Source organism: Hippopotamus amphibius, chromosome 8 (genome assembly GCF_030028045.1).
Source record: "Hippopotamus amphibius kiboko isolate mHipAmp2 chromosome 8, mHipAmp2.hap2, whole genome shotgun sequence".
NCBI classification, from domain to species: domain Eukaryota; kingdom Metazoa; phylum Chordata; class Mammalia; order Artiodactyla; family Hippopotamidae; genus Hippopotamus; species Hippopotamus amphibius.
Window position 1 is genome coordinate 32,344,679 of NC_080193.1, and position 26,718 is coordinate 32,371,396.

Genomic DNA, 26,718 nt, shown 5'->3' on the forward strand with positions numbered 1-26,718 from the left:
TGATGCAATGATAAATGGTAAATGAGATCATTTACTTAATTTCTCTTTCTGATCTTTTATTGCTAGTATATAGGAATGTAAGAGATTTCTGTGTATTAGCTTTTTACCCTGCAACTTTACCAAATTATTTGTTGAGCTCTAGTAGTTTTCTGGTAGCATCTTTAGGATTTTCTATGTATAGTAATATCATGTCATCTGCAAACAGTGACAGTTTTACTTCTTTTCAAATTTGGATTCCCTTTATTTCCTTTACTTCTTTGATTGCCATGGTAAGGACTTCCAAAACTTTGTTTAATAAAAGTGGTGAGAGTGGACATCCTTTTTTTCCCCTGATCTTAGAGGAAGTGCTTTCAGTTTTTAACCACTGAGAATGATGTTTGCTGTGAGTTTGTCAAATATGGGCTTTATTATGTTGAGGTAGGTTCCCTCTATGCCCACTTTCTGGAGAGCTTCTTTTTAATCATAAATGAGTGTTGAATTTTGTCAAAAGCTATTTCTGCATCTATTGAGATGATTATATGGTTTTTATTCTTCAGTTTGTTAATGTGGTGTACCACATTGATTGATTTGCATATACTGAGGAAACTTTTCATCCTTGGGATAAATCCCACTTGATCATGGTGTATGACCCTTTTAATGTGCTGTTGGATTTTCTTTGCCAGTATTTTGTTCAGGGTTTTTGCATCTATGTTCATCAGCAAGATATTGGCCTATAATTTTCTTTTTGTGTGTGACATCTTTGTCTGGTTTTGGTATCAGAGTGATGGTGGCCTCTTAGAATGAATTTGGGAGTGTTCCCTCCTCTGCAATGTTTTTGTAATAGTTTCAGAAGAATAGGTGTTAACCCTTCTCTAAATGTTTGATGTAATTCACTTGTGAAACCATTTGGTCCTGGACTTTTGTTTGTTGGGAGTTTTTAAATCACAGTTTCAATTTCAGTACTTGTGATTGGTCTATTCATATTTTCTATTTCTTCCTGGTTCAGACCTGAAAGTTTGTACCTGTCTAAGAATTTGTCCATTTCTTCTAGGTTTTCCATTTTATTGGCATGTAGTTACTTGTGGTAGTCTTTTATGATCCTTGTATTTCTGTGGTGTCTGTTGTAACTTCTTTTTCATTTTTAATTTTATTAATTTGAGTCTTTCCCCTTTTTTTTCTTGATGAGTTGGGGTAAAGTTTTATCAATTTTGTTTATCTTTTCAAAGAACCATCTTTTCTGTTTTTTTTCTTCATCTCTCTTTTATTTATTTCTGCTCTGATCTTTATGATTTCTTTCATTCTAGTAATTTTGTGTTTTGTTGGTTCTCCTTTCTCTAGTTCTTTTAGTTACATTATTTATTTGCGGTTTTTCTTGTTTCTTAAGGTAAGATTGTATTGCTATAAACTTCCCTCAGAACTGCTTTTGCTGCATCCTATAAGTTTTGGGTCATTGTGTTTTCATTTTCATTTGTCTCTAGGTATTTTTTGATTTTTTTCTTTGATTTCTTCAGTGGTCCATTGGTTGTTTGGTAGCATGTTGTTTAGACTTCATATATTTGTGTTTTTTGTTTGTTTGTTGTTTTTACTATTTTCCCCTCTGATTTCTAATCTCATAGCTTTGTAGTCAGAAAAGATCCTTTATATGATTGCAATTTTCTTTAATTTATTGAAGCTTGATTTGTGCCCCAAGATGTAATCTATCCTGGAGAATATTCTGTGAGCACGTGAAAATAAATTGTATTCTGTTGCTTTCAGATGAAATGTCCCATAAATATCAATTAAGTCTATCTGGTCTAATGTGTCATTTAAGGTTTGTGTTTCCTTATTAATTTTCTGTCTGGATGATCTGTCCATTGCTATAAGTGGGATGTTAAAGTCCCGCACTATTATTATTTATTGCTGATTTCTCCTGTGAGCATTTGCCTTATATATTGAGGTGTTCCTATGTTGGGTGCATATATATTTACAATTGTTATGTCTTCTTCTTGGCATAATCCTATGATCATTATGTATTGTCCTTCTTTGTCTCTTGTAACAGTCTTTATTTTAAAGTCTATTTTATCTGATATGAATATTGCTACTCCAGCTCTCTTTTGATTTCCATTTGCATGGAATATCTTTTCCCATCCCTTCACTTTCAGTCTATGTGTCCCTAGGACTGAATTTACTCTCCTCTAGACAGCATATATACATGTCTTGTTTTTTTATCCATTCAGTCAGCCTATGTCTTTTGGTTGCAGCATTTAATCCATTTATATTTAAGGTAATTATCGATATGTATGTTCCTATTGCCATTTTTTGAATTGTTTGTAGTTTGTTTTTGGAGGTCTTTTTTCTTCTCCTCTTTTGTTCTCTTCTCTTGTGGTTTAACGACCATATTTAGTGTTGTATTGAGTTGCTTTTTCTTTTTGGTGCCTGTATCTATTGTAGGTTTTTGGTTTCCATTTCCCATGAGGTTTTGATATAGCAGTCTATATATGTACAAGGTTGTTGTAAGTTTCTGGCCTCTTCATTTCAAATGCAATTCCCATTTCCTGCATTTGTACTCTCCTCTTCTTATGATTGCTGGTTTTGAAATCATATTTTTTGTGTGGATGATTTCCTGCTTTCTCTGTATTTTTGCCTTTACCAGTGAGTTTTCTGATTTGTGATTTTCTTGTTTCTAGTTATGGCCTCTTTTGTTTGTTTGTTTGTTTTCCCTGCCTAGAGAAGTTCCTTTAGCATTTGTTGTAAAGCTGGTTTGGTGATGCTGAATTCTCTTAGCTGTTGCTTGTCTCTAAAGCTTTTGATTTCTCCATTGAATCTGAATGAGAGCCTTCCTAGATAGGGTATTCTTGGTTATAGGTTCTTCCCTTTTATCACTTTAAATATATCATGCCACTCCCTTCTGGCCTGCAGAGTTTCTGCTGAGAAATCAGCTGATAACCTTATGAGAGTTCACTCATACATTATTTGTTGGTTTTCTCTTGTTGCTTTTAATAATTTTTCTTTGTCTTTAATTTTTGTCAGTTTGATTACTATGTGTCTCAGTATGTTTCTCCTTGGGTTTATCCTGCCTGGGACTCTGTATGCATCCTGGACTTGGGTGATGTTTCCTTTTACATGTTAGGAAATTTTTCAGCTATTATTTCTTCAAATATTTTCTCAGGTACTTTCTCTTTCTCTTCTCCTTCTGGAACCCCTATAATGCAAATGTTGGTGCATTTATTCTTCTCCTAGATGTCTCTTAGACTGTCCTCATTTAAAAAATCATTTTTTGTTTATTCTGTTCTGCAGCAGTGATTTCCACCATTCTGTCTTCCAGGTCACTTATTCATTCTTCTGCCTCAGTTATTCTGCTATTGGTTCCTTTTAGAGTATTTTTCATTTCAGTTATTATATTGTTCATCTCTTTTTGTTTTTTAGTTCTTTTAGGTCTTTGTTAAACATATCTTGTATCTTCTTGGTCTGTGCCTCCATTATTTTTCCAAGATTTTGGATCATCTTTACTATCATTACTCTGAATTCTTTTTCATGTAGATTGCCTATCTCATCATTTAGTTGTTCTTGTAGGTTTTTATTTTGCTCCTTTTCTGCAACATATTTCTCTGTCATCTCATTTTGTCTAACTTACTGCATTTGTGGTCTCCTTTCCACAGGCTGCAGGATTGTAGTTCCACTTGCTTCTGATTTCTGACCTCTATTGGTTAAGGTTGGTCAAGGGGCTTGTGCAGGCTGTTTGGTGGGTGGAGTTGGGTCTTGTCCCAGTGGTGGGCAGGGCCCTGTCAGGGAGTGTGTTTTGGAGTGGCTGTGAGCTTAGTATGACTTTAGGCAGCCCGTCTGATGATGGGTGGGGCTGTGTTTCTGTCTTGCTGGTTGTTTGGCCTCAGGTGTTCAACACTGGAGCCTGCAAGCTGTTGTGTGGGGCCAGGTCTTTGTGTCAAAATGGGGATCTCCAGGAGAGATCACGCTGATTAATATCCCCTGGGGCCTTTGCTACCAGTGTCCTTGCCCCCACAGTGAGCTACAGCCAACCCCTGCCTCCCCAAGAGACCCTCCAAGACCCCTAGGTAGGTCTTGTCCAGGTTCCTATGGAGGTACTGCTTTGTGCTGGGTCCCAGTGCATGTGAAACCTTGTATGCACACTTCACAAGTGGAGTCTATGTTTCCCTCAGCCCTGTGGAGCTCCTACACTCAAACCCTGATGGCCTTCAAGGCTAGATGCTCTGGGGGTTCTTCTTCCAGATGCCAAACTCTCAGACTGCCTTGGAGGTCTGTTTTTACATGGGAATGTCCTTATGTAGTCTGCATGTTTATTCTTATTCTTATTACTGTTATTTTTGGTGTGAAGGCTGTTTTTGGTATGGAGTTCTACCACCTTTTTCCTCAACGTATGCTGGCTGTTGTCCCCTTGAAAGGGGGTATGACTGATGTGACCAGAGCCTTCCCTGGATATTGAGCAGGGCCTCCGCTTTGTTTTGTGGTTGTCTCTGCCCTATCGGGGGCAGGGACTGCTCCCTAGTTGTTGGAGTAGAGGCTGCCAGAGCTCTTTCTTCACGGTGTTTCTGATCTTTGGTGTGAGGCAGGTGGGTTTCAAGCACTCCCACTGGGAGAGAAGCCACTGAGTATTCCTCCTCTGGAGCTGTTCACCTGTGAGTGTGCTTGTTGTGTCACCTTTCACCTATTGTGCAAGCTCACAAGTTACTCTGTTGTTGGTACTGGTCTTGACCCTACCTTAACCATGGGTATTCCAGCAAGTGTCCCTGTTGTCTCTCAGCCATGCTGTTTGCCAGGCCACCAGTGTAGACCCACTGAAGTCAGGTCGCAGGATTGCAGTAATCATGGATCTGGACCTACTGTGGGTGCTATGGAGGCAGCTCAGAGTCTGACCTGGCCCACCTGTACATGACCACAAAGTCCACAGCTGCTAAAACTGAACACATCTCAGTTGTGGAAGCACTCATTGTCTGTTCAGATGTCCCACAGGTGCTGAGTTTACCAAGCTGGTCATGGGTTTAATCCATGGTTCACACTGCTGCAAGGAGAGATCTCAGATCTTCTTCCTTAGTTGCATGGCCCCTGGGACTCAGTTTTGGTTTCAGCCCCAGCTCTGCCTGTGGGCCACCCACAGGCATCTGCTTCCCCACCCAGGTGAGAGGGGGCACAGGTGGCAACCACTTGGGGCATGTATGCTTGCTCAGGCAGGAGGGGTGGTGGTGGCAACCAGTTGAGCTATGCGAACCTGCTCCAGTGGGAGTCCCTCGTAGTGCCTGTAGAGGTGGGGACCAGTGTATGAGGAGACAGGCTGTAATGGCAGCCACACCCTTTGTCTGTCACTCATCAATGGCGCTTCACTTCTGTGGCATTCTGGGCTTCCTCCAGGAGCATTCATAGTTGTGGAGATCCTCACTCTCATCCTCTCAGGCTGTCTCCACACAGTCAACAGCAGTCCTTCTCCAGGTCTGCTCTCCATAACCCACGTTCCAGCACCTAGCCCCTGTGTGCACTGGTGGACACACATCTCAGGCTGGGGAGCCCAGAGCTGTGGTAAAGACTATCTATGTAGTCTCACTCTGTCCTGCCTGCCACAGAACAGTTGCTGCACTCTCCTCCCTGCCCTAAAGCTCCCTTTCTATCAGCTGATCTCCCCTCCAGTAAGAGGGCTTCCCCAGGTGCAGGAACCTCTCCTCTCCTTCAGCTCCCCCTCAGGACACAGGGCCTGTCCCACTTCCATTATTCTTTTTTTCCTTTTCTCCCTTTCATCTTACCTGGTTATATGGGGATCTTTTCCTGTCCTTTTAGGTGTCTGAGGTTTTCTGCTAGTATTCAGCAGGTGCTCTGTGAGAATTTTTCCATTTGTAGATGTATTCTTGATATACTTGTAGGGAGAAGCAAACTCCATGTCCTTCTACTCCACCATCTTTACCCCTCCCCCATACCATTTGTTGAAGAGACTGTCTTTCCCCCATTGTATATTCCTGCTTCATTTGCCATAAATTAATTGGTCATAGGTGCATGGTTTTAATATCTGGGTTCTCCATTCTGTTCCGTTAGTCTGTGTGTCTGTTTTTGTGTCAGTACCACAATATTTTGATTACTATAGGTTTGTGGTTTGTCTGAAGTCTGGAAGCGTTATGCCCCCAGCTTTGTTCTTTTTCTCAGGATTGCCTTGAAAATTCAGGATCTTTTGTTATTCCATATAAATTTTAGGTTATTTGTTCTAGCTCTGTGAAAAATGTCCTGGGTAATTTGATAGGGATTGCATTAAATCTGTATATTGGTTTGGGTAGTATGGCCATTTAACAGTATTAATTTTTCCAATCCAAGAGCACTGGGTATATTTCCATTTCTTTGAATCATTTTTTAATTTCCTTTATCAACTTTTTATAGTTTTTAGTGTATAAGTCTCTCATCTCCTTGATTAAGTTTATTTCTAAATAGTTTTTCTTTTTTGATGCAATGTTAAATGGGAGTTTTTTTTACATTCTCTTTCTGATATTTCATTATTAGTGTAAAGAAACACAACAGATTTCTGTATACTATTCTTGTATATTGCAGCTTTGCTGAATTCATACATTAGCTCTAATAGTTTTTGGGTAGAGATTTTACGTTTTCAGTATAAAATATCATGTCTCCTGCAAATGGTGAAGTTTTACTTCTTCCCTTCCAATTTTGTTGACTATTATTTGTTTTTCTTGTCTGGTTGTTTTGGCTAGGACTTCCAAACTATGTTACCTAGAAGCAGTGAGAGTCAACATCCTTGTCTTGTTCCTGAATTTAGTGGGAAAGCTTTAAGCTTTTGAGTATTATGTTTGCTGTGAGTTTGTCATAAATGGCCTTTATTATATTGAGATATGTTGCCTCTATACCCACTTTGGTAAGAGTTTCTATCATGAATGAATGTTGAATTTTTTCAAATGATTTTTCTGTGACTAATGAGATGATTGTGTAGTTTTCTCTTTACTTTTGTTAGTGTGGTGTATCACATTGATTGATTTGCATATGTTGAAATGTTCTTGAGGCTCTGCAATGAATCCAACTTCACCATGGTGTATAATCCTTTTTATATATTGTTGGATTCAATTTGCTAATATTTCCTTGAGGATTTTTGCAACTATATTCATCAAAGATATTGGTCTGATTTTATTATTATTATCATTTTTTAGTGTACTTGTCTGGTTTTGGTATCAGGATAATGGTGCCCTCATAGAATGAATTTGGGTGTTTTGCTATCTCTTCAAATTTTTAGAATAGCTTGAGAAGAATAGGTATAAGTTTTTCTTTGTATGTTTGGTAGAATTCCCAAGTGAAGCAGTCCAGTTCTGGACTTTTGTTTTCAGGGAGTTTGTTTGTTTTTTTTAAATTACAGATTCTATTCACTTTAGTGATGTCTGTTTAAATTATCTATTTCTTTCTGTCTCTATTTTGGCAAGCTGTGTTTTCCTAGAAATTTGTCCATTTTTTCTAGTTTTTCTAATATGTTGGCATATGGTTGTTTATAGTATTCTCTTGTTTTTTGTTTTTGTGTTTTGTATTTCTGTGGTATCAGTTTTTATTCCTTCACTTTCATTTCTTATTTTGTTTATTTTTGTCCTCTCTCTTTTCTTCTTGGTGAGCCTAGCTAGAGGTTTTTTTAAATTTTGTTTTTCTTTTCAAAAAACCAGCCCTTGCTTTTATTGATCTATTTTATTCTTTTTATGATCTCCATTTTATTTATTTCCTCTTTGATCTTTTTCCTTCCTTCTGCTGACATTGGGTTTTGTTTGTTCTTCTTTTTCTAATTTGTTTAGGTGGTAGGTTAGGTTGTTTATTTGAGATTTTTCTTGTTTCTTGAGGAAGGCCTGTATCACTATGAACTTCCCTCTTAGAAATGCTTTTGCTGCATGCCATAGATTTTGTAAAGTGTGTTTTCATTTTCATTTGTCTCAAGTTATTTTCTTATTTCTTCTTTGATTTCATAATTGACTCAGTGGGTTTTTAGTAACATGTTGTTTAGTCTCCATGTGTTTCTTCTTTTCCTGTTTTTATCTCTGTGGTTGATTTCTAGTTTCACACCATTGTGTCAGGAAAGAACTTGAAATAATTTTGTCCTCTTAAATTTGTTGAGGCTTGTTTTGTGACCTAGTATATGGTCTATCCTAGAGAACGTTCCATGTGTGTTTGAAAAGAATATGTATTATTATTTTTTTCCTTTCAGATATAGTATCTTGTAGATATTAATTAAGTTCATGTGGTCTATTGTGCCATTTAGGACCTCTGTTGCCTTATTGATTTTCTGTCTGGATGATCTGTCTATTTCTGTCAGTGGGGTGTTAAATTCTCCTAATATTATTTTATTATTTACAGTTTTCCCCTTATGTCTGTTAGTACTTGCTTTATACGAAGGGGAGTCAAAAATTATCTGCACTCTGGCAGTAGAATTTATAGAAGTTTTAATATAACTAGAGTGCGGATAATTTTTGACTCACTCTCATATAATTAGGTATTTTTCTATTTGGTGCATATGTTAATGAATATAATATTCTCTCTTGTATTTATCCTTTTATTATTATATAATGCCCTCATTTGTCTTTTGTTATAGACTTTTTAAAAAAGTTTAGTTTGTCTGATGCATATTGCTATCCCTGCTTTTGTGTAATGAAATATATATATTTTTTGTAATGAAATATATTTCTTTGCATGAAATATACTTTTTCATCCCCTCACTTTCAGTCTGTATGTGTCTTTCACCCTGAAGTGACTCTCTTGTAAGAAGTATACTGTAAGTTCTTTTTTTATCCAATATGCCAGTCTGTGTCTTTTGATGGGAACATTTAGCCCAGTGACATTTAAAGTAATTATTGATAGGTATGTACTTATTGCCCTTTGAATCCTTGATTTCCAGTTGCTTTTGTTGTTCTTTTTTCATTTCTTCTTTTTGCTTTTCCTTTTGTGGTTTGATGATTTTCTTTTTCAGTATCTTTGAGGTCCTTTCCTTTTGGATTTTGTGAATCAGTGTATGTTTTGATTTGTGGTTATCATGGAGTTCAAGTATGCTTACCCATAACTATATCTACTTGCCTTAAACTGATATGCATTCAAGTTCAAACATTCTAAAAGATCTACATTTTTGTACTGTCTTCCCCCACATTTTGTGCATTTGTTGTCCTATTTTACATCTTCATATTTATCTTTTTTGTGTTTATTGTAGTCATAATCCCTTTTATAATTTTAAATTGCTTTTTTGATCCACCTTCTGACTTGATCTTCAATCATTACTATATATTTGCCTTTCTTATTGGAATTTTCCCTTTCCTGTGGTTGCTTGCTTCTTTTCTGTTTAGAGGAGTTGTTTCAATATTTCTTTTTGGGTAAGTTTAGTATTGATGAGTTCCTTTAATTTTTGCTTGTCTGAGAAATTCTTAGTTCCTTCTTCTATTCTAAATGATAATCTTGATGGGTAGAGTATCCTAGATTGCAACTTTTTCCCTTTCAGGACTTTAAATATATCATGCCACTCCCTTCTGGCCTGCAAAGTTTTTCCAGAGAAATTAGCTGATAACCTTATAGGGGTCCCCTTGTAACCGACTCTTTGTTTTTCTTATGCTGCCTCAGAATCCTCTCTTTATTTTTTACTTTTGCCATTTTAATTATGATATGTCTTGGTGTGGGTCTGTTTGGGTTCATCTTGTTTGGGACCTTCTGTGCTTCCTGTACCTGGATATGCACTTCCTTCTTAAGTTTGGGAAGTTTTTAGCCATAATTTCTTCAAATATACTCAATCTCCTTCTCTATCCCCTATTCTTCTTGAATCCCTATTGTGCATAGGTTGGCATGGTTTATATTATCCCATAGATATTGTATGCTTCTTTCATTTTTAAAATTTGTCTTTCTGTCTGCTGTTTTGATTGGATGATTTTCATTATTCTCTCTTCTAGATCACTTATTTGTTCTTCTGTCTCATTTAGTCTGCTATTCATCATTTCTAGATTTTTTTTTTATCTCAGCAATGGAGTTGTCTATTTTTGACTTGTTCATCTTTATAGTTTCTAGTTCCTTGTTACAGTGATCAGCATTTCTCTTGAAAATATTTCTAAATTCAGTTAGCGTTTTTTATTACCACCTTTTTGAACTTGGGGTCTGGTAGGTTGTTGAACTTTGTTTCATTATTTATTTTTTCAGGAGATTTCTCTTGCTCCTTTGATTTGGAGTAGTTCCTCTGCCTTTCCACTTAACTTTCTCTGTCTATATGAATTTAGGAGAAATAGTTATCTACTCTGGTCTTGAATGGGTGTTTTTATGTAGGAATGTCCCTGTATAGACTCTGTGTGTCCAGTGTCTTTGGTGGGAGGTCTGGTTTTGATATGGGTGCAACCTATGTCTTTCCTCAGGGTGTGCTGGCCATTATCCCCTTGATAGGGCATGTGGTTGGTTTTGGGGAGATCTAAAGCCTGTATAGGATGTGAGGCAGGACTTCTCTGCTCCATGCCTGTTGCTCCCCTGCCAGGGATGGGGTCTGCTCCCTAGTTGTTGGAGTAGAAGCCCTGAGGGTAGGGTTTAAGTTCTGTTGCCCTTGAGTACTTGGCCTGCCCTAAAGGAGCTGATTGCTGAGGCAAGTGAAGCCCATGCGATCACAGAGGACCTATGTGTCACTGTTGTGGGCATCCATGGTTCTGCTCAGAAACAGCCCAAGCACTCCATTCTCCTGTTGTGTTCATCCCAGATTTAGGGCAAGACTGTGGTGTTGAGCAGGCTGGGATTGAGGGGTTGGGGCATTGTGGCTGCAGGAATTGAGGTGGCTGCTTTGCTGCCTGAAATCTGGACTGTCTCTATAACAGTCTTCTCCCAGGGCCTGTTTGCCCCAGACCAGTGCTACACTGACTTGTGGAGTTGGTGAACCGGGGCATTCTCACTTGGGGACAAACCTGTGCATGTTTCTGCTGCACCACCTCAGTGGCCATTTCCTTTGTGTGCCTTGTGATGTTATTGTTGTTGTTGCTGAAAGTGGGACATTTGAATATTATACTGTGGTAATTGTTCCCTGGCCCATTTCTCAGACATTGCTGTTTTTATTTTGAATAACTGAAGGCTGTAGTAGTCCATTTGTTTTGTGATTTTCCCAAACTATTTTTGCATAGGCTATATTTCTTGTTATGCATGGTCACTGAAATCTGTGTTCTGAGTGTGTTCAGTTAGTGTTTTGACAGAGATTTCCTTGAAAGCCAGGAGCTAAAAACCAAAAATAAATAAATGAACACAACAATAATAAAAGCACCTCTCCTAGTCTTTACAGATGCCTTTATGAGGAGCACTCCTCCCACACATATCCAGGCTTGCACTGAGACTAGGCATCAACTGAAGGTGAGAGCTTAGGGAATCTCCAGCTTTTTCTGAGCCTGAATCTTTCCCTGGGCAGATCTATATTCCCCCAAATACATTGATGCTTTTGAATGTCCTAATTTCCCAAAGAAACTCTAGCCTTTGCTACAGTGCCTCAGGTGGCATGTTTCAACTAGAACTCTTTGCCCAGGTATCTGTGGGTTGTTAGTCTGGCTTGTTCAAAACAGCTATGACTCCACTTTTCTGGCCTAAGTTTTGAGTTAGATGGAACAGAGTGAGTGCCTTGCATCAGTCCTTCAGGTAGCTGCAGTCAGATTAGAACAGACATATACGATAGTTTATGACTAAGGTCTTCTCTCCCCTCTGTGAAGTAGGGACCAGGGAACACAGGCTGTCACCACTTCAAGATCATTGAATTATTTGGGAGAGGGGTGGGCAAGGGCAAATAAAAATGTCACGAGATTTTCCTACCATTTTGAAATTGCTTTTTTCTTGGTTTAGCATTTGCTCAGTTGTAAATATTTGACTGTTTTCTAGAGTCTGAAAAAGTTTTAAGTTTCTGCTTGTTTTTGGATATTTCTATATAGGATGAGAGCTTAGAATTGCCTATCCACAGTTTTGCTGGTGTCACTCTGACGTCTTTCTTCTTAAATGCTCTGTCCTCGGATGTACTTTTGCCTTTGGCTTGAATGCCCTTTGCCTCTTTACCTGGAAGGTTATTTTCATCCTCTAAGGTCTTGCTTCAGTATGACCTTCTTTGTGAAACTTTCTTTCAGCCACCACATTTTGTTACTCTCTGGCTGCTCCGTAATTGTTTGTATGCATACACACTATTACATCCAATATAACTCTTTACTTGTAGGTGTGTGTTCTTCACTGGATAGTAAGCCTTTTGAAATTCATGTGGTATCTTGCTTACATTTCCACCCATAACCCCTAAGCTCAGAGCCTGGCACAGAACAGGCACCCAAGAGTCACATATAGAAGAGTTTAGATTAAGGGGACACTCAGTGAGGACAAGATGAATAGGAGTATCCTCTGTTGTGGTAAGAAGACTGGTCTTACAAGAGTATGGCAGTAGGTACACTTTGAAAAACAGAAATTAGGAAGGAGAGTACTAGACAAGGGGTAGTTTGAATATACATCTTCAAATTCTGTAGCTCACATGCAATAACTATTGTTTTCTAGAAGATAATCTACATGTAAGCCCTCAGAGTAGAATAAGGGTAATAAAGAATTGGAATCAGCACATAAAATTTTAATGTTATTTTAAGTGAAAGGTGGAGGATTGTCAAGAATTGTTGGTTGACAGGATACTTGATTCACCCAGATAATTCTTATTCAAGAGTTTTTTTCCTCAAATATGTAAACAATTGAAGTCTAAATGCTTTCTTTTTAAAATGAATAGTTTCCTGCTTCTCCCAGTTACAAACTTTGGCCTAGGAGAACTCCTCTATCTTTTTGGTGGACAACAGTAGCCTCTAACTCTTGAAAGTGTAATGGTTTAATGAACTCTGTAACGGTTTAATGAAAACTACACAGAGAAATGTCTTTTAAATACACAGTTACAAGCAAGCAGAAATCAGTTTGTGCAGCCTGTTTCATTAACCTGATGGTGTCCTAGTTCTTTGAACTTTTAGTTCACTTTGCAAGAAACATTAACAATGAACCAAAAGATGGCAAATACTCTAGTAAAATTCTGTGAGCCTTAGAATTGTCATCAGACACAGAATGTTTAGAGAGGAAGTGCTGGGCCCTCTGCCTGATGAAGAGCAGAGCAGGCGTCCTACCAAAGGTTTTCTTAGGCCTTTTGCAAATACCCCCTCCTGACTCTACCAGGCCTTCTCTCCACAGGCTGTCTTTGATTTGATCTCTGTCACTATTGATCAGAGGTTGGCAAGCTTTTTTGTTTTTTTTGTTTTGTTTTGTTTGTGGCTGCATTGGGTCTTCATTGCTGTGCATGGGCTTTCTCTAGTTGCAGTGAGCAGGGGCTACTCATTGTTGTGGTGTGAGGGCTTCTCAGTGTAGTGGCTTCTCTTGTTGTGCAGCATGGGCTCTAGGCACATGGGCTTCAGTAGTTGTGGCACATGGACTCAATAGTTGTGGCACATGGGCTTAATTGCTCCATGGCATGTGGGATCTTCCCAGACCAGGGATTGAACCTGTGTCCCCTGCATTGGCAGGTGGATTCTTAACCACTGCACCATCAGGGAAGTCCAGCAAACTTTTTGTAAAAGGCCAGAGAAGGTAATATTTGAGAGTGTATGTAGGCCATACACTCTCCATTATAAATACTCACACTGCTGTTGTAGTGCTAAAGCAGCCATAGAAAATGTGTAAATGAATGGTTATGATGTGTTCCAATAAAAATTTATTTATGAAAGGAGGCAGTAGGCCAGATTTGGCCCATGGGCTGTAGTTTGTCAAAATCTGCTACTTGCATTTTCTAGAGGTTTATATAAAAAATTGTATAGTAATATTTTTTAGTCTGACTTCTTTCATTCAGCATAATTATTATGAGATTTATGTGGCAGTGTACATCAATAGTCCATTCCTTTTTATTGTTGAACAGTATTCTATGGCTTGATATGCCACCATTTGTACATCCATTCACCAACTGATGGACATTGGATTGTTTCTAGCATTTGCTTATGACAATGAAACTGGCAGTGAACATTTGTGTTCATTTGTATCATCATATATTTTAATTTCTCTTGGGATGATACCTGAACGTGGAATGGTTGGACCATTGAGAGGTTTTATGAATAATGTTTTGAAAACTGTGAAACTGTTTCCCAAAAGTGGTTGCACATCTTACAATCCCACCAGTGGATATGAGATTTCCAGTTCCTCCATGTACCTGTCAACACTTGGTTTGGTTGGTTTTTTTGACTTTATACATTTTAAGGTACATAGTGAAATGTCATGTGGTTTTACCTTGCATTTCCCTGGTGACTAGTGATATTCAGCATCTTTACATGTGCTTGTTTGCCATCCTTTTATCTTCTTTGGTGAGGTGTCTGTTCAAAATGTTCCCCATTTTAATTGGGTTGTTTACTCATTTTTGAGTTTTGAGAATTAAGAAATGTATTCTGGATATAAGTCCTAGATGGTTTAATGGTATATTCTCCTAGTCTTTGGCTTGTCTGCTTTTTCTTAACAGTGACTTGAGAAGCAGGAATTTATTATTTTGATAAAGTCCAATGTATGAAAATTTTCTTTTATGGACACATGCTTTTAGTGTATCTAAGAAACTCCCCCAAGACCAAATAATTTTTTGCCTATGTTTATTCCAGAAGTTTTAAAGTTATAAATTTTACATTTAGCCTTATTGTCCATGTGGCTAACTTTTGTGTATGATTCAATGAACAGATCAAAGTAAAAAAGAAATTTTTCTTGTGAATATCCAATTATTTCAGCACCATTTATGGAAAAAATTGCAATTTTTTCACTGAACTATCATTGAACTTTTCTTACAAATCAGCTGATCTTTAACTTGTGGGTGTATTTCTGGACTCTCCGTTGATTAGTTTGACTATATTGATATAACACTGTTTTGATTACCATAGCTTTATAATAAGTCTTAAAGTGAGGTAATGTATGCTCTCCAATTTTGTTCTTCTTTTTCAAGATTGTATTGGCTATTCTAGGTCCTTTGCATTTCCATGTGAATTCTGGGATTTCTACAAAATATTCTTAGGAAAAACTAAAGGAGACCTTAATAAATGGAGACATATACCATGTTCATAGATAAGAAGACCGTATATTGTTAAAATGCTAGTTCTTCCCAAGTTAATCTATACATGGTTCCTCAAATGTGTCCACACTCTGATTCATGATGTTAATACCTGTGTATGTTATGTTACATGGCAGAAGGGATTTTGCAGATAAAATTAAGATTACAAACCTAAAAATAGGGAAAATTTCCTGGATTATTCAGGTGTGCCCAATATAATGACACAGGCCCTTAAAATGGAAGTGGAAGGGAGAGGAGTCGATTAGAGAAATGAAACAGAAGCAGCAGGAAAGATTTGAATTGTGAGAGTGACTTGACTTGACCCACTATTGCTGTCTTTGAAGACAGAGGAAAAGGGGTCATTGGTTAGGGAATGTGGATGGCCTCTAGAAGCTGAGAACAACTCCTGGATGACAACAAGTGAGGAAATGGGGACATCAGTTTAAAGCGAATTATGTCTACAACCCAAATAAGCAGGAATTGAATTATGTCTACAACCCAAGTGAGCAGGGAAACAGTTTTTGTCCTGGAGCATCCAGAAAGGAATGCAGCCCGGCCAACACCTTGACTTTATTTTGAGATTCTAATTAGAGGCCCAGCTGAGCTCATCATACTTCTGACCTATGAAAACTGTGATATAATAAGGAGGTACTATTTCAAGCTGCTATGTTTGTAGTAGTTTGTTATGGAAGCTATAGAAAACTAGTACTTGTTTTATGTCTGTATAATGTTTAGCCATATCACTGATCTTATGCTTGATACTGGCATTTTTTTCCTTTTCACTTTTTGTCCTATTCAGATTGGTTAAATTTTATCAATATTCTTGATCTTCTCAAAGAACCAAGTTTTGGTATTATTGCATTTCTCTAATATTTTTCTATTTCATTGATTTCTGATCCAGCACATTTTTCTTCTATTTATTTTGAGTTTTATTTGCTCTACTTGGAAAAAAAAAATTTCTTCAGCCTATCTGAACAAAAACTTCACAAAAGGAGGTATATGGTTGGCAAATAACTATATGAAATGATGCTCAACATCACTAGTCATTAGCGAAATACAATTTGAAACTACATTGAGATACCATTTCATACCCACTGGCATGTCAAAAATCAAAAAAGCTAAGTGTTGAAAATGTGGAAAAACTGTAATTCTTATATACTACTGGTGGGATTGTAAAATGCTACAGCAATTTTGGGAAACAGTTTCACAGATTCTTAAAACATAAATATTCCATAATACTAGCCAATCATATGATTCAACCATTCCATTCCTAGATATTGCCCCAAGGGAACTGAAGGTGTAATGTAGATACAGGTAATTTATATGAAAGTTCATAGCACATTCACATGTAATAGCCAAACCCTGGAAGCAATGCAAATGCCCATCAAGTGTGAATGAGTATGTCCATTGCGGCATAGCCATACTATGCCTTACTAAACGATAAAGCAGAATGAATTACTGGTCCACACACCAGCACTGAAGAATCTTAAAATAATTGTGCTGAATGGAAGCAGTCAGATAAAAAAATAGATGCTTTATGATTGCATTTGTAGAAAATATAGAAAATGTAAACTAATCCATGGTGAAAGAAAAGAGAAATGGTTTCCTGGGGGTGGGGTGGGGTGACAGGAGGGAGAGGGAGAAAAGAACATGAGCACGAGGAAACTGCTGGGGTGGTGGATATATTTATTATCTTGATTGTTGTGTTGATGTATTCTTTGGTGTACACATAAGCCAAAATATAAATTCTACATTTTAATTATGTTCAGTGTGCAGAATATCAATTATCTTCAATTTTAAAAAGGAATCCAAAGATGAAAATTAGTGTTTTAACAATTGAACTACATCTATGTCTTTTTATTTGTTTTTCAGGGTGGATTGCTATTCTGGGTGCCATCTGGTTGCTAATTTTAGCTGATATCCATGATTTTGAGATAATTCTACACCGAGTAGAATGGGCAACCCTTCTATTCTTTGCAGCACTTTTTGTTCTGATGGAGGTAAGACTTTAGTTGAAATTTTGCAATATGATTTTTTACCTGATTTTTATATTTTACATTTTATTTAGTGATTAGAGAAAGCCCAAAGTCTGTAAGTCTTTCTACATATTCACTAAGTGGAAAATTATGGGGGTTGAAGTTAGACTACTTTAAGTTCAACCAAGTTTTATCTCAGGCACCTAAATATTAATTAATAAAATTATTTATTTGGTTGCTTTTTTTTTCTTGAATAACATTTGTAGTTTGTAAATTTATTTTAATTTCACTTGCTACAAGGTACAATAAGAGTTGCTCTAATTTTGGAACAAATTAACTTGTTACAGAAAGTTTACAGGGAGATATTATCTTGATCTATTTTGTGCAATATTTAAGTAAATATCCTGTTATAATGGAAAAGACTACACCAAAGAAAAGAATGAATAATATGTATTGTTTTATTTAGATATAATTGTTGCTACAAAATTATTCACAATACTTTTTAATCTTGAGACTTGATTTATAAACTTGTGTCCTCTTCAAATACAAAGCTTTACAGATGCAAAAAAATACTACTCTCCAAAGGATCCCCTTAAGTACACCAAATGTTTCACATTAATTTCCCTAACTTATTGATGACAGGCCCATTCAATATTCATTATTCTCTTGAATAAAATTTTGGCAGTTTTTTTCTAATTTTTTTTTAAACAGGCCTCTGAATCATTGAAATCTATGTCTTTAACTCATAATGGATTGTGTAGATGTAATCAAATGACTCATATACGCCCTCCAAATATGTCAGGGAGTCATGAATCATATTCTACTGCATCAGTTGCCTACTCAAAAACCTCACCTTTTCTATTCTGAGTCTTCTTTCCACAAAAAACACATAGGCTATTGAGGGGAAAATTCTGGTTACTGTCTTATGATTGGCTTTTGAAGTCCCTGCCTCAATTACCTGTTTATTCAAGGTGTAAATTGCTATCTCATCTGGGTTTTAGGCATATTGTTCTCAATTTTATACTTCTCTTTGACTTGATAGGGTAAATACTGGAATTTTTAATGCAACTTATTAAGATATAACTTGTATATCATGAAATTCACTCATTTTAAGTTTACAGTTTAATAATTTTTAGTAAATTTTGAACATTTTATCCCTATGACCCTTATGCCCATTTAAAGTCAGTTCCAGCTCCCAACTGCAGCTCTAGACAATCACTAATCTTTTTTCTATCTATTGATGTGCCTTTGCTGTAAGTTTCACCTAAAGGGAATGATATACTATGTACTACTTTCTGTCTGGTTTCTTTAAATTAGAATAATGATGTTGAGGTTCATCTATGTTCTGGTATGTATCTTATTCTCATCTGTTTTCTTGCTGAATAGCATTCCACTAAATGGATACACCATATTTTATTTACCTATTATTATAAACAATTGTGTATATTTGTGTATGTCTTTATGTGGACATATATTTTCATTTCTTTTATGTAGATGCTAGGTCTTATCATAAGTTAAGAAACTGCCAAAATGTTTTTCACAGTGGCTGTACCATTTTACATTCCTGCCAGTAACATAGTAGATTCCAGTCTCTTTACATCCTAGCTGTCACATGTTGCCATTCCTTTTGATTACAGACATTCTAGTAGATGTGAAATGGTATTTAATTTTTTTTAAAGGTAATATGGGGAAAAATCTTTCCAAAGCATAGTTTTCTCCAGGTATATGCCCAGGAGTGGGGTTTCTGGATCATATAGTAATTCTATTTTTAGTTTCTTAAGGAACCTCCATACTGTTCTCCATAGTAGCTGTACCAGTTCACATTCCCACCAGCAGTGTAGGAGGGTTCCCTTTTCTCCACACTCTCTCCAGAATTTATTGTTTGTAGACTTTTTTTTTTCTCATTGCCACTAGATTTGTATTGACTTTTTCAATTGAAAGTTGCACACTTTGGAGAACATTATTTTTAGAATCATGTGTTTTAAATGCTTAACTGACCTCAGGTAGATGTTCAAAGCCTTGGTGAATTAGAAATATTCCATGAAGTTAATGAAGCTCTGGGCAGCAGTAAATAATTTATGCTTTGTTTTAATAGTTCTCATTTAGCATGAATATTCATAGTGTATATGATGGGGAAAAAGAATCAGAATTACTCAAACTCCTGGGAGAAGCAGATAAGATTATTGTTAGAAAGATGCAGTAAGGCATTAATTCCCTTATTACTTAAAAGAATTACAGTATATAGGTTTAAATTTTGGTGTAATCATCAATGGTATAAATTAGCATATCTGTCACTGTCAATGACTGGTTGTTTGCACCTTAATTATCAACCTTAATTTTTTAACATAAATGGAACAGTAAATGTTATTTTAAAAGCATTTTCTCTAGCTCCTTAAAATACCTCCCTGAAATAAAGTGTTATGAGGTTATCATTTTTGATATTTGATGTAACAAAATGTAGTAAAATGTAGTAATAGTAAATTTGTGTATTTATCTATTTTTGTATACATACACACACAGCTACAGTATAAAAGCTCTTACTTATAAACAGTTAAGAGTTTACTAGTCACTACCGCAAGTATGAATTTAATGAACAAAATAAAAATCTGGGTATCATTTGATCAGAATTTAATAGTAGGAAAGTTTTTGATTCATAGTATGATTGAACAAGCAGAAATTCATTGACTATTTACTGTCTGCAAGGTACTTTGTGAAACACTAAGGAAAACATATACATGATAACAAATACCATCTATCCCCAAAAAACTAATATTGATGACTACTCATTTATTTAGTTGAGAAGATCATCCAGTAAAACTTTTTTCTAAAGAACTTTTATTGAGATACAGTTAACATACAATAAACTGCATATATTTAGAGTATACAATTTGGTATTTTTTTTCTTATTAGTGATGTATAAATGGCAAGCCCAATCTCCCAATTCATCCCCCCCAACCCTCCCCCCTTTCCCCACTTGGTGTCCATATGTTTGTTCTCTACATCTGTGTCTCTATTTCTGCCTTGCAAACCGGTTGATTTGTACCATTTTTCTATAGTCCGCATATATGTGTTAATACACAATATTTGTTTTTCTCTTTCTGACTCACTTCACTCTGTATGACAGTCTCTAGGTCCACCCATGTCTCTACAAATGTCTCAGTTTCATTGCTTTTTACAACTGGGTAATATTCCATTGTATGTATGTACCACATCTTCTTTATCCATTCATCTGTTGATGGACATTTCGGTTACTTCCATGTCCTGGCTATTGTAAATAGTGCAATGAACATTGGAGTGCATGTGTCTTTTTGCATTATGGTGTTCTCTGGGTATATTCCCAGTAATGGGATTTCTGGGTCATATGGTAACTCTACTGTTAGTTTTTCAAGGAACCTCCATACCATTCTCCATAGTGGCTGTATCAATTTACATTCCCACCAACAGTACAAGAGCGTTCCCTTTTCTCCACACCCTCGCCAACATTTACTGTTTGTAGATTTTCTGATGATGCCCATTCTGACCGGTATGAGGTGATACCTCATTGTAGTTTTGATTTGCATTTCTCTAATAACTAGTGATGTGGAGCAGCTATTCATGTGCCTCTTGGCCATCCGTATGTCTTCTTTGGAGAAATGCCTATTTAGGTCTTCTGCCCATGTTTTATGATTGGGTTGTTTGTTTTTTTGATATTGAGCTGGATGAACTGTTTATATATTTTGGAGATTAATCCTTTGTCTGTTGATTCCTTTGCAAATATTTTCTCCCATTCTGAGGATTGTCTTTTCATCTTGCCTATGGTTTCCTTTGCTGTGCAGAAGCTTTAAAGTTTCATTAGGTCCCACTTATTTATTTTTGTTTTTATTTCCATTACTCTAGGGGGTGGATCAAAAAAGATCTTGCTGTGATTTACATCGAAGAGTGTTCTTCCTATGTTTTCCTCTAAGAGTTTTACGGTGTCTGGCCTTACATTTAGGTCTTTAATCCATTTTGAGTTTATTTTTGTGTATGGTGTTATGGAGTGTTCTGATTTCATTCTTTTACATATAGCTGTCCAATTTTTCCAGCACTCCTTTATCTGTTTAATAGTCTCTTTAGTGATGGTCTCCTTTTCATTGCTAAATTGGTGACTTGTGATTTCTCTCTCTCATCCTCTTTCTTCCTTTCTATTTGTCTCCATTAGCATATAAACTTTACTAGTCTTTTCTCTCAATTGAATGTTTTCCATTTTATTATTTTCTTCTTCCTTTGGGTTAGATTTGTTGTTATTTTTTTACCTTCTCAAAATGGATGCTTAGCTTTTTAATTTTTATGCTTTATATTTTCCAATATGGTATTTAGTGCTATAAATTTTCATTTGGCATACATTTAGCTACATTCCCCCAAGTCTTGGTATGTATTTGGACTGTATTTTCATTCATTCAAGCTTCTTTTTAATTTCTATTGTGATTTCTTAAATCATGTTTATTTTTTCTTATTTAGCCAATTTCCCAAATTGATTGTGGGTGTGTTTTATTGTCCTCATAGTCCTATGGATGCTTTATATATTTTGAAGCTGTGTTATTAGGCATGTAGAAATTTAGAATTGTTAACTATTCATGAGGTACTGAAAGTTAGAAAACTTTCATTTTTTCCTATCTTTTAACTTTCAAATTTTCTCACCTATGTTTTATCTAAAACATGTATCTGGCAAATAGCATGTATTTGGGTATAAAACTCAAATTTTTTAGTCCAGTCTGACAATCTTTATCTTTTTAGCAATATATTCATTCTGTTTACATTTAATGACATTACTAATATCTTTGGGTTTAAATCTGCCATCTTTTTATTAGTCTGACCTTGTATATTTTTATTTTCATTTTTTCTCCTTAATCTGAATTGATTAAGGATTATGTAAAATTTGTTTGCCCACTTTTTGGCAGTTACATTCTCTTTTAGTGGTTTACTCTAGAGATGACACTTACATTGCCTCATCAAGGGCAAATGTTAATTGTTACTTTTACACTCTTCAACTCTAATTTCTTTAAACAAAATTCCTCTACTATATCCAGTACCTGTGGATTCTCATTCTTGCATGTTGGTGGTATATCCAAATCTGTTTTGGTTATTTCTGTTCTCATTCATGTTATTTGTCTTTTTGATGACCCTAGATTATAATTTTATTGCTTCATCTTAATCTGTGGGACCCTTGAAAGATTACATCTGGGGTACTTTCTTCCAGAAACTGCTTGTGTTTGCTTCTGCTGGATGCCACGGGATATTTTTTTCAGCCTGTTTCAAAGCTCTCAGTTCAGTGTGAGAATCCTTGTTTCAGCCTACAACCTTGCTGCTCCTCACACCTCAGTGCCCTGACTTCAGGCTTGGTTGGCATCAAGTTCAAGGCAATTTCATCTTCCTTGACATTCAAGTCTGCAGCTCCCAGCCAGCTGCAGGAAACATTTTCATGGGAAGGGAGATTCATTGTCTTGCTAATCCAGTAATGCCCTAAAAGTGTGTTTTATCCAGGATCTATTTATTTAGCTGCAGAAGGGAACTTTGGACCTCCTAGTCCATCATTTTGAAGGAAGTAGTGTCATTGATTTATTGTATTTCTCTAATTTCAATGGGGCAGGGATGTCAGCTCATTGCTGAACCAGCTTTTTGCAACCTGTCACTGCAACAGAAGGATAATAATGTTTCTTATTGTGAGGGATTTACATAATATTACACAATCATCTTTTCACTATATAAATTGATGGAGGAGACAAGCGATGTGTATAATCTTCAACTATACACAAACTTTAGTTTGCTGAAGAGTAAAAAATATATTATATATTTACAACTTTAGACTTGATAGAATTAGATGTTATGTAGTTATTTCATTTGTCATTTTATGAAGGAGCACTTATCGGCTATTTGTATTTTCCTCATATGTTGACTTTCTTTTTTCAATTAAGAGATGAGTTAGTTTGAACTGAACTATTAGATGCCATGTTCAAGTATTTTGAGGACTTTATTTTGTCTTATACTGTGCACCACAGACCATGATATTTGGGGTAATTATATGACACTAAGTGTATAAATAGTTAGTTGTCTTTAGGCATACATCAAGGCGTACACAGAATACATTATGTATGTATGTGCTTGTGTGTGTATGTAAATGTTTATGCATGTATGTGTGTGTATGTATATCATCTCTATTTAATATCTAGCAAAAAGTTTTAATCTGGCTTAGACCTCTTACTTTTCTTTCAATCAACAGTATATAACACAATAAAGTTTTTTGCCTTACATTCAATTTTTTTGAAAATTAAAAATTTTGTTCATTTTTGTAAAATTTGGATTAGTATAAATCAGTGATTATTAACAAGAGGCAATTTTGTAGTGACATTGGCACTGTCTGGAGACATTTTGGTTGTCACGGTAGGTCAGAGGGAGATGCACCTGGCACCTAGTGGGTAGAGGCAAGGGATGCTGGTAAACATTCAACAATGAGCAGGACAGCTCCTGAAACAATGATCCAGTTCCCAATGTCTAGAATGCTGAGACTGAGAAACCATGCTCTAAGTAGATTTATATTTATGATTTAGTTGATATGATAGCAATCTTGATTGATCATTGTGATTGAAGACCCAATATTTTGGCTCCACAGCTTTTATATGAAGGCTAACAAAGAGCTCTACACATGGATAGGGAAGTTGTAAACTTATATTTAAACATAGTCAAGCTGATGTTTTCAGTATATGTAATCATTCAGCATGATGGAAACACAGTGAAAAGGCCACGTTTGAGAGATGCTAGAGGAGCTATGTCACCCCCATGTCTGGTTCCCTCTTGGTGCTTCCTGTCTGGGATCTGTCATGGACAACAGAGGATCTCCTCCTCGGCTGGGATAAAGTGGGCAGGCTGAGCAGAATGGCTCCTGCACTTACATCTTCATCTAATCTTCTTTCCTACCTTCTCTGGACACAATTTTCTAAATTACTATGAAAAGAGTACACACTTCAGTTAAATAGACTGTCCTTTGAAAGTTATAAAAACCATGCATTTTCTTTTTATTCTTCTAAAACTCTGTTATGTTTAACTTTAAAAAGAAATTTCAGATGCAACTTACTTGAAAGACATTCTATATGGAGAGACATTTCATTCTGTACAGGTGAACAGTACTCCTATGCAGTGATCTTAAAGAAATGGCCTTCCATCCGAATTTAAATTTAGCATGGATATTAACACCAATTAATGAGAAGTTCCTGCCTCTGCTACTGTGCTCTCTTCTCAATGAATCTTCAGTGTGCATATATGATAGTAAATTATAGACTGTGTGTGTTTGATCTTTTATAAGAAATGAGAGCCCCATGTTCACTTATTTTGATTTTAAAGATGTTTAAAAATTTGATATATTCTCAGTTTTAAACTGATTATCATCATAATCTATTTCTTCTAGGCATTGGCACATCTGCACTTAATAGAATATGTTGGAGAAACGACTGCTTTACTAATAAAGGTACATTAAATACTGCAATATAATGTGATCCAGCCACTGTTCCTTTGATTTAAAAAAAATTGTTGAAGAGCTTCCCTGGTAGTACAGTGGTTAAGAATCCACCTTCCAATGCATGGGACACGGGTTTAATCCCTGGGCCAGGAAGATCCCACCTGCTGCAGAGTAAATAAGCCTATGTGCCACAACTACCAAAGCCTGCACCCCTAGAGCTGGTGCTCCACAACAAGAGAAACCACTGCAATAAGAAACTTGTGCAGCACAGCGAAGAGTAGCCCCTGTTTGCCACAACTAGAGAAAGCCTGCATGCAACAACAAAGACCCAATTTAGGCAAAGAAAAAATTGGCAAGAATAGATCACATTAATTATGTAAAAAAGTATAGTAGGAAACCTATTTTATCCTATGTAGCCAAGAGATGAAAAGAGACTTTTTTCAAAGAATATATTATAGATGCCTGCAATTTTGCTATTAGCCTCTAGTTAAACCCTTTATAGGAAGGAGAGAATCGAGACAGCAGTCTCAGTAAGTGATGCACAGAGGTCCCATCCTTGGGTCACCAAACGGGAAATGAGGTCAGTGTGACCAGTGTGTCACCTGGTGTCCCACCAGGAATGGGGACACTCTGCCCACTGTCCCCACCCCCACCCACTCAGCTCCCAAGGGTTGGTTGGCTTGAGCATGGTTGGGAGTCACTACTCTCAGTTACTTTAGACCCTGACCCAGTCTCCTGGTGGGAGCTGGGAAAGCCCAGCTGGTCTTGTTTGCACACCTGGGTCTCCCTTGGTCTCCTTGTGTGGAAGAGGAAGGACCAATAGTCCTGTGTTCCCTTCTGAGTCTCACATGTCCTAGTATCAGATCCTCAGTGTGCATGATCTATGCAGCTGTGGTACACAACCCTGCTCTTATCTGTTCCTTCCAGATGGTACCAGAAGATCAGCGCCTTGCAGCTGCCATCATCTTGGTGGTCTGGGTCTCAGCCATTGCATCGTCCCTGATTGACAACATACCATTCACTGCTACCATGGTGAGTCACAGTCTCCTGCATGGGATGATGGCCCAACTTTCACCTGCACATAACCTGGGCTCACTCTTCCTTCCAGAGGAAGCAGAGAGGGAGCCCTGTCCCTTTACTACACTCACAGGTTTAGGGGACAGATATGTTGGATCCTGGATAGCAGCTGGAAGCTGAGCTGCTGTGGGCAGTGAAACACATGAAGGTTGGTTGTTTCAGGGTCAGTCCGAAGGTTGGTTGTTTCAGGGTCAGTCCGACACCTCCCATGAAAAAGACAGCCCTCCCTCCCTCCCTCCCTCCCTTCCGTCCTTCCTTCCTCCCTCCCTCCCTCCCTCCCTTCCTTATCTTTCTTTCTTTCTTTCTTTCTTCCTTTCTTTTCTCCTTCCTTCCTCCTTTTTTTTTTTTTTTTTTTTTTTAAATTGGAAGACACCAAATACAGAGGCTGGTTGAAGGTGTTTATCCTTTATTCCCTACAAATGCAGAAGATATCCTATCTGGCTGGGGCAGCTTCTGGTGCTATGGCCTGGATAAGATTTTGAATTATCTGTGTGGTCTTGACCCAAGTCGAGATGAGGGGTCCATATTAGAGGGCTGTTAAAGGCTGTGGAGCCCTGTTCTTGTTGTTTCTTCTGACATCACTGATTGCTCAACTTAAGGCAGAATTCTGAATCCCTGGTATGACAGTGTAAAGGTGGGAACAAGAATCTGTGGTCCTGACACAGCACCTGGTGTTCCAGGTGTGCTGGGTGTGTGTGAACACTCCTCATGGCTGGATTCTAGACAGGGGTAACTTATCTCTTGTTCTTGTGACCTTGAGAGCAATTCCTCTCTAACAGGACCGCAGGGTGACTGGGACTGTATGTCACCGTGCATTGCTGGGAATCACAGTATCTGCTGGGTTGATGCTCCAGTTACCTAGCTATTGTTCTTCCATGGTCTGGGTTTGATAATGCTGAGTTAATTCTGTGGCTATTATTTCTTCATGAAGTCCTGAGTTAGAGAAGTCATCTGGGTGTTGTTGAATGTGCTGGTATGCTCCGCAGGTGCTGTCATTACTGTGGTCATGCAGGGGGCCAGGGAGAGCAGCACCTCCCAGGCAGGCTAAAGCAGCAGGGTCCTGGGCTCCTGACATGCCAGATCAGCTTGTGGGTGAACCCCTTTCTTAGTTGAAGTAGATTCTATAGAAGAACGCTGTGCAGCCACAGCCCAGAGGGTTTCATCCACAAACCTTTATCTGT

At 37.2% G+C, this 26,718-nt stretch overlaps 1 protein-coding gene across 1 annotated transcript in view; it reads left to right on the top strand.

The window, feature by feature from the left end:
- Positions 1–26,718, top strand: part of OCA2 (OCA2 melanosomal transmembrane protein) — a 258,996-nt gene that overhangs the window by 194,812 nt on the left and 37,466 nt on the right. The window contains exons 19-21 of the mRNA XM_057747088.1: positions 16,886–17,013; positions 24,410–24,469; positions 25,388–25,492. Of these exons, the coding sequence (XP_057603071.1) occupies positions 16,886–17,013; positions 24,410–24,469; positions 25,388–25,492 (293 nt within the window). The remainder of the gene's footprint in view (positions 1–16,885; positions 17,014–24,409; positions 24,470–25,387; positions 25,493–26,718) is intronic.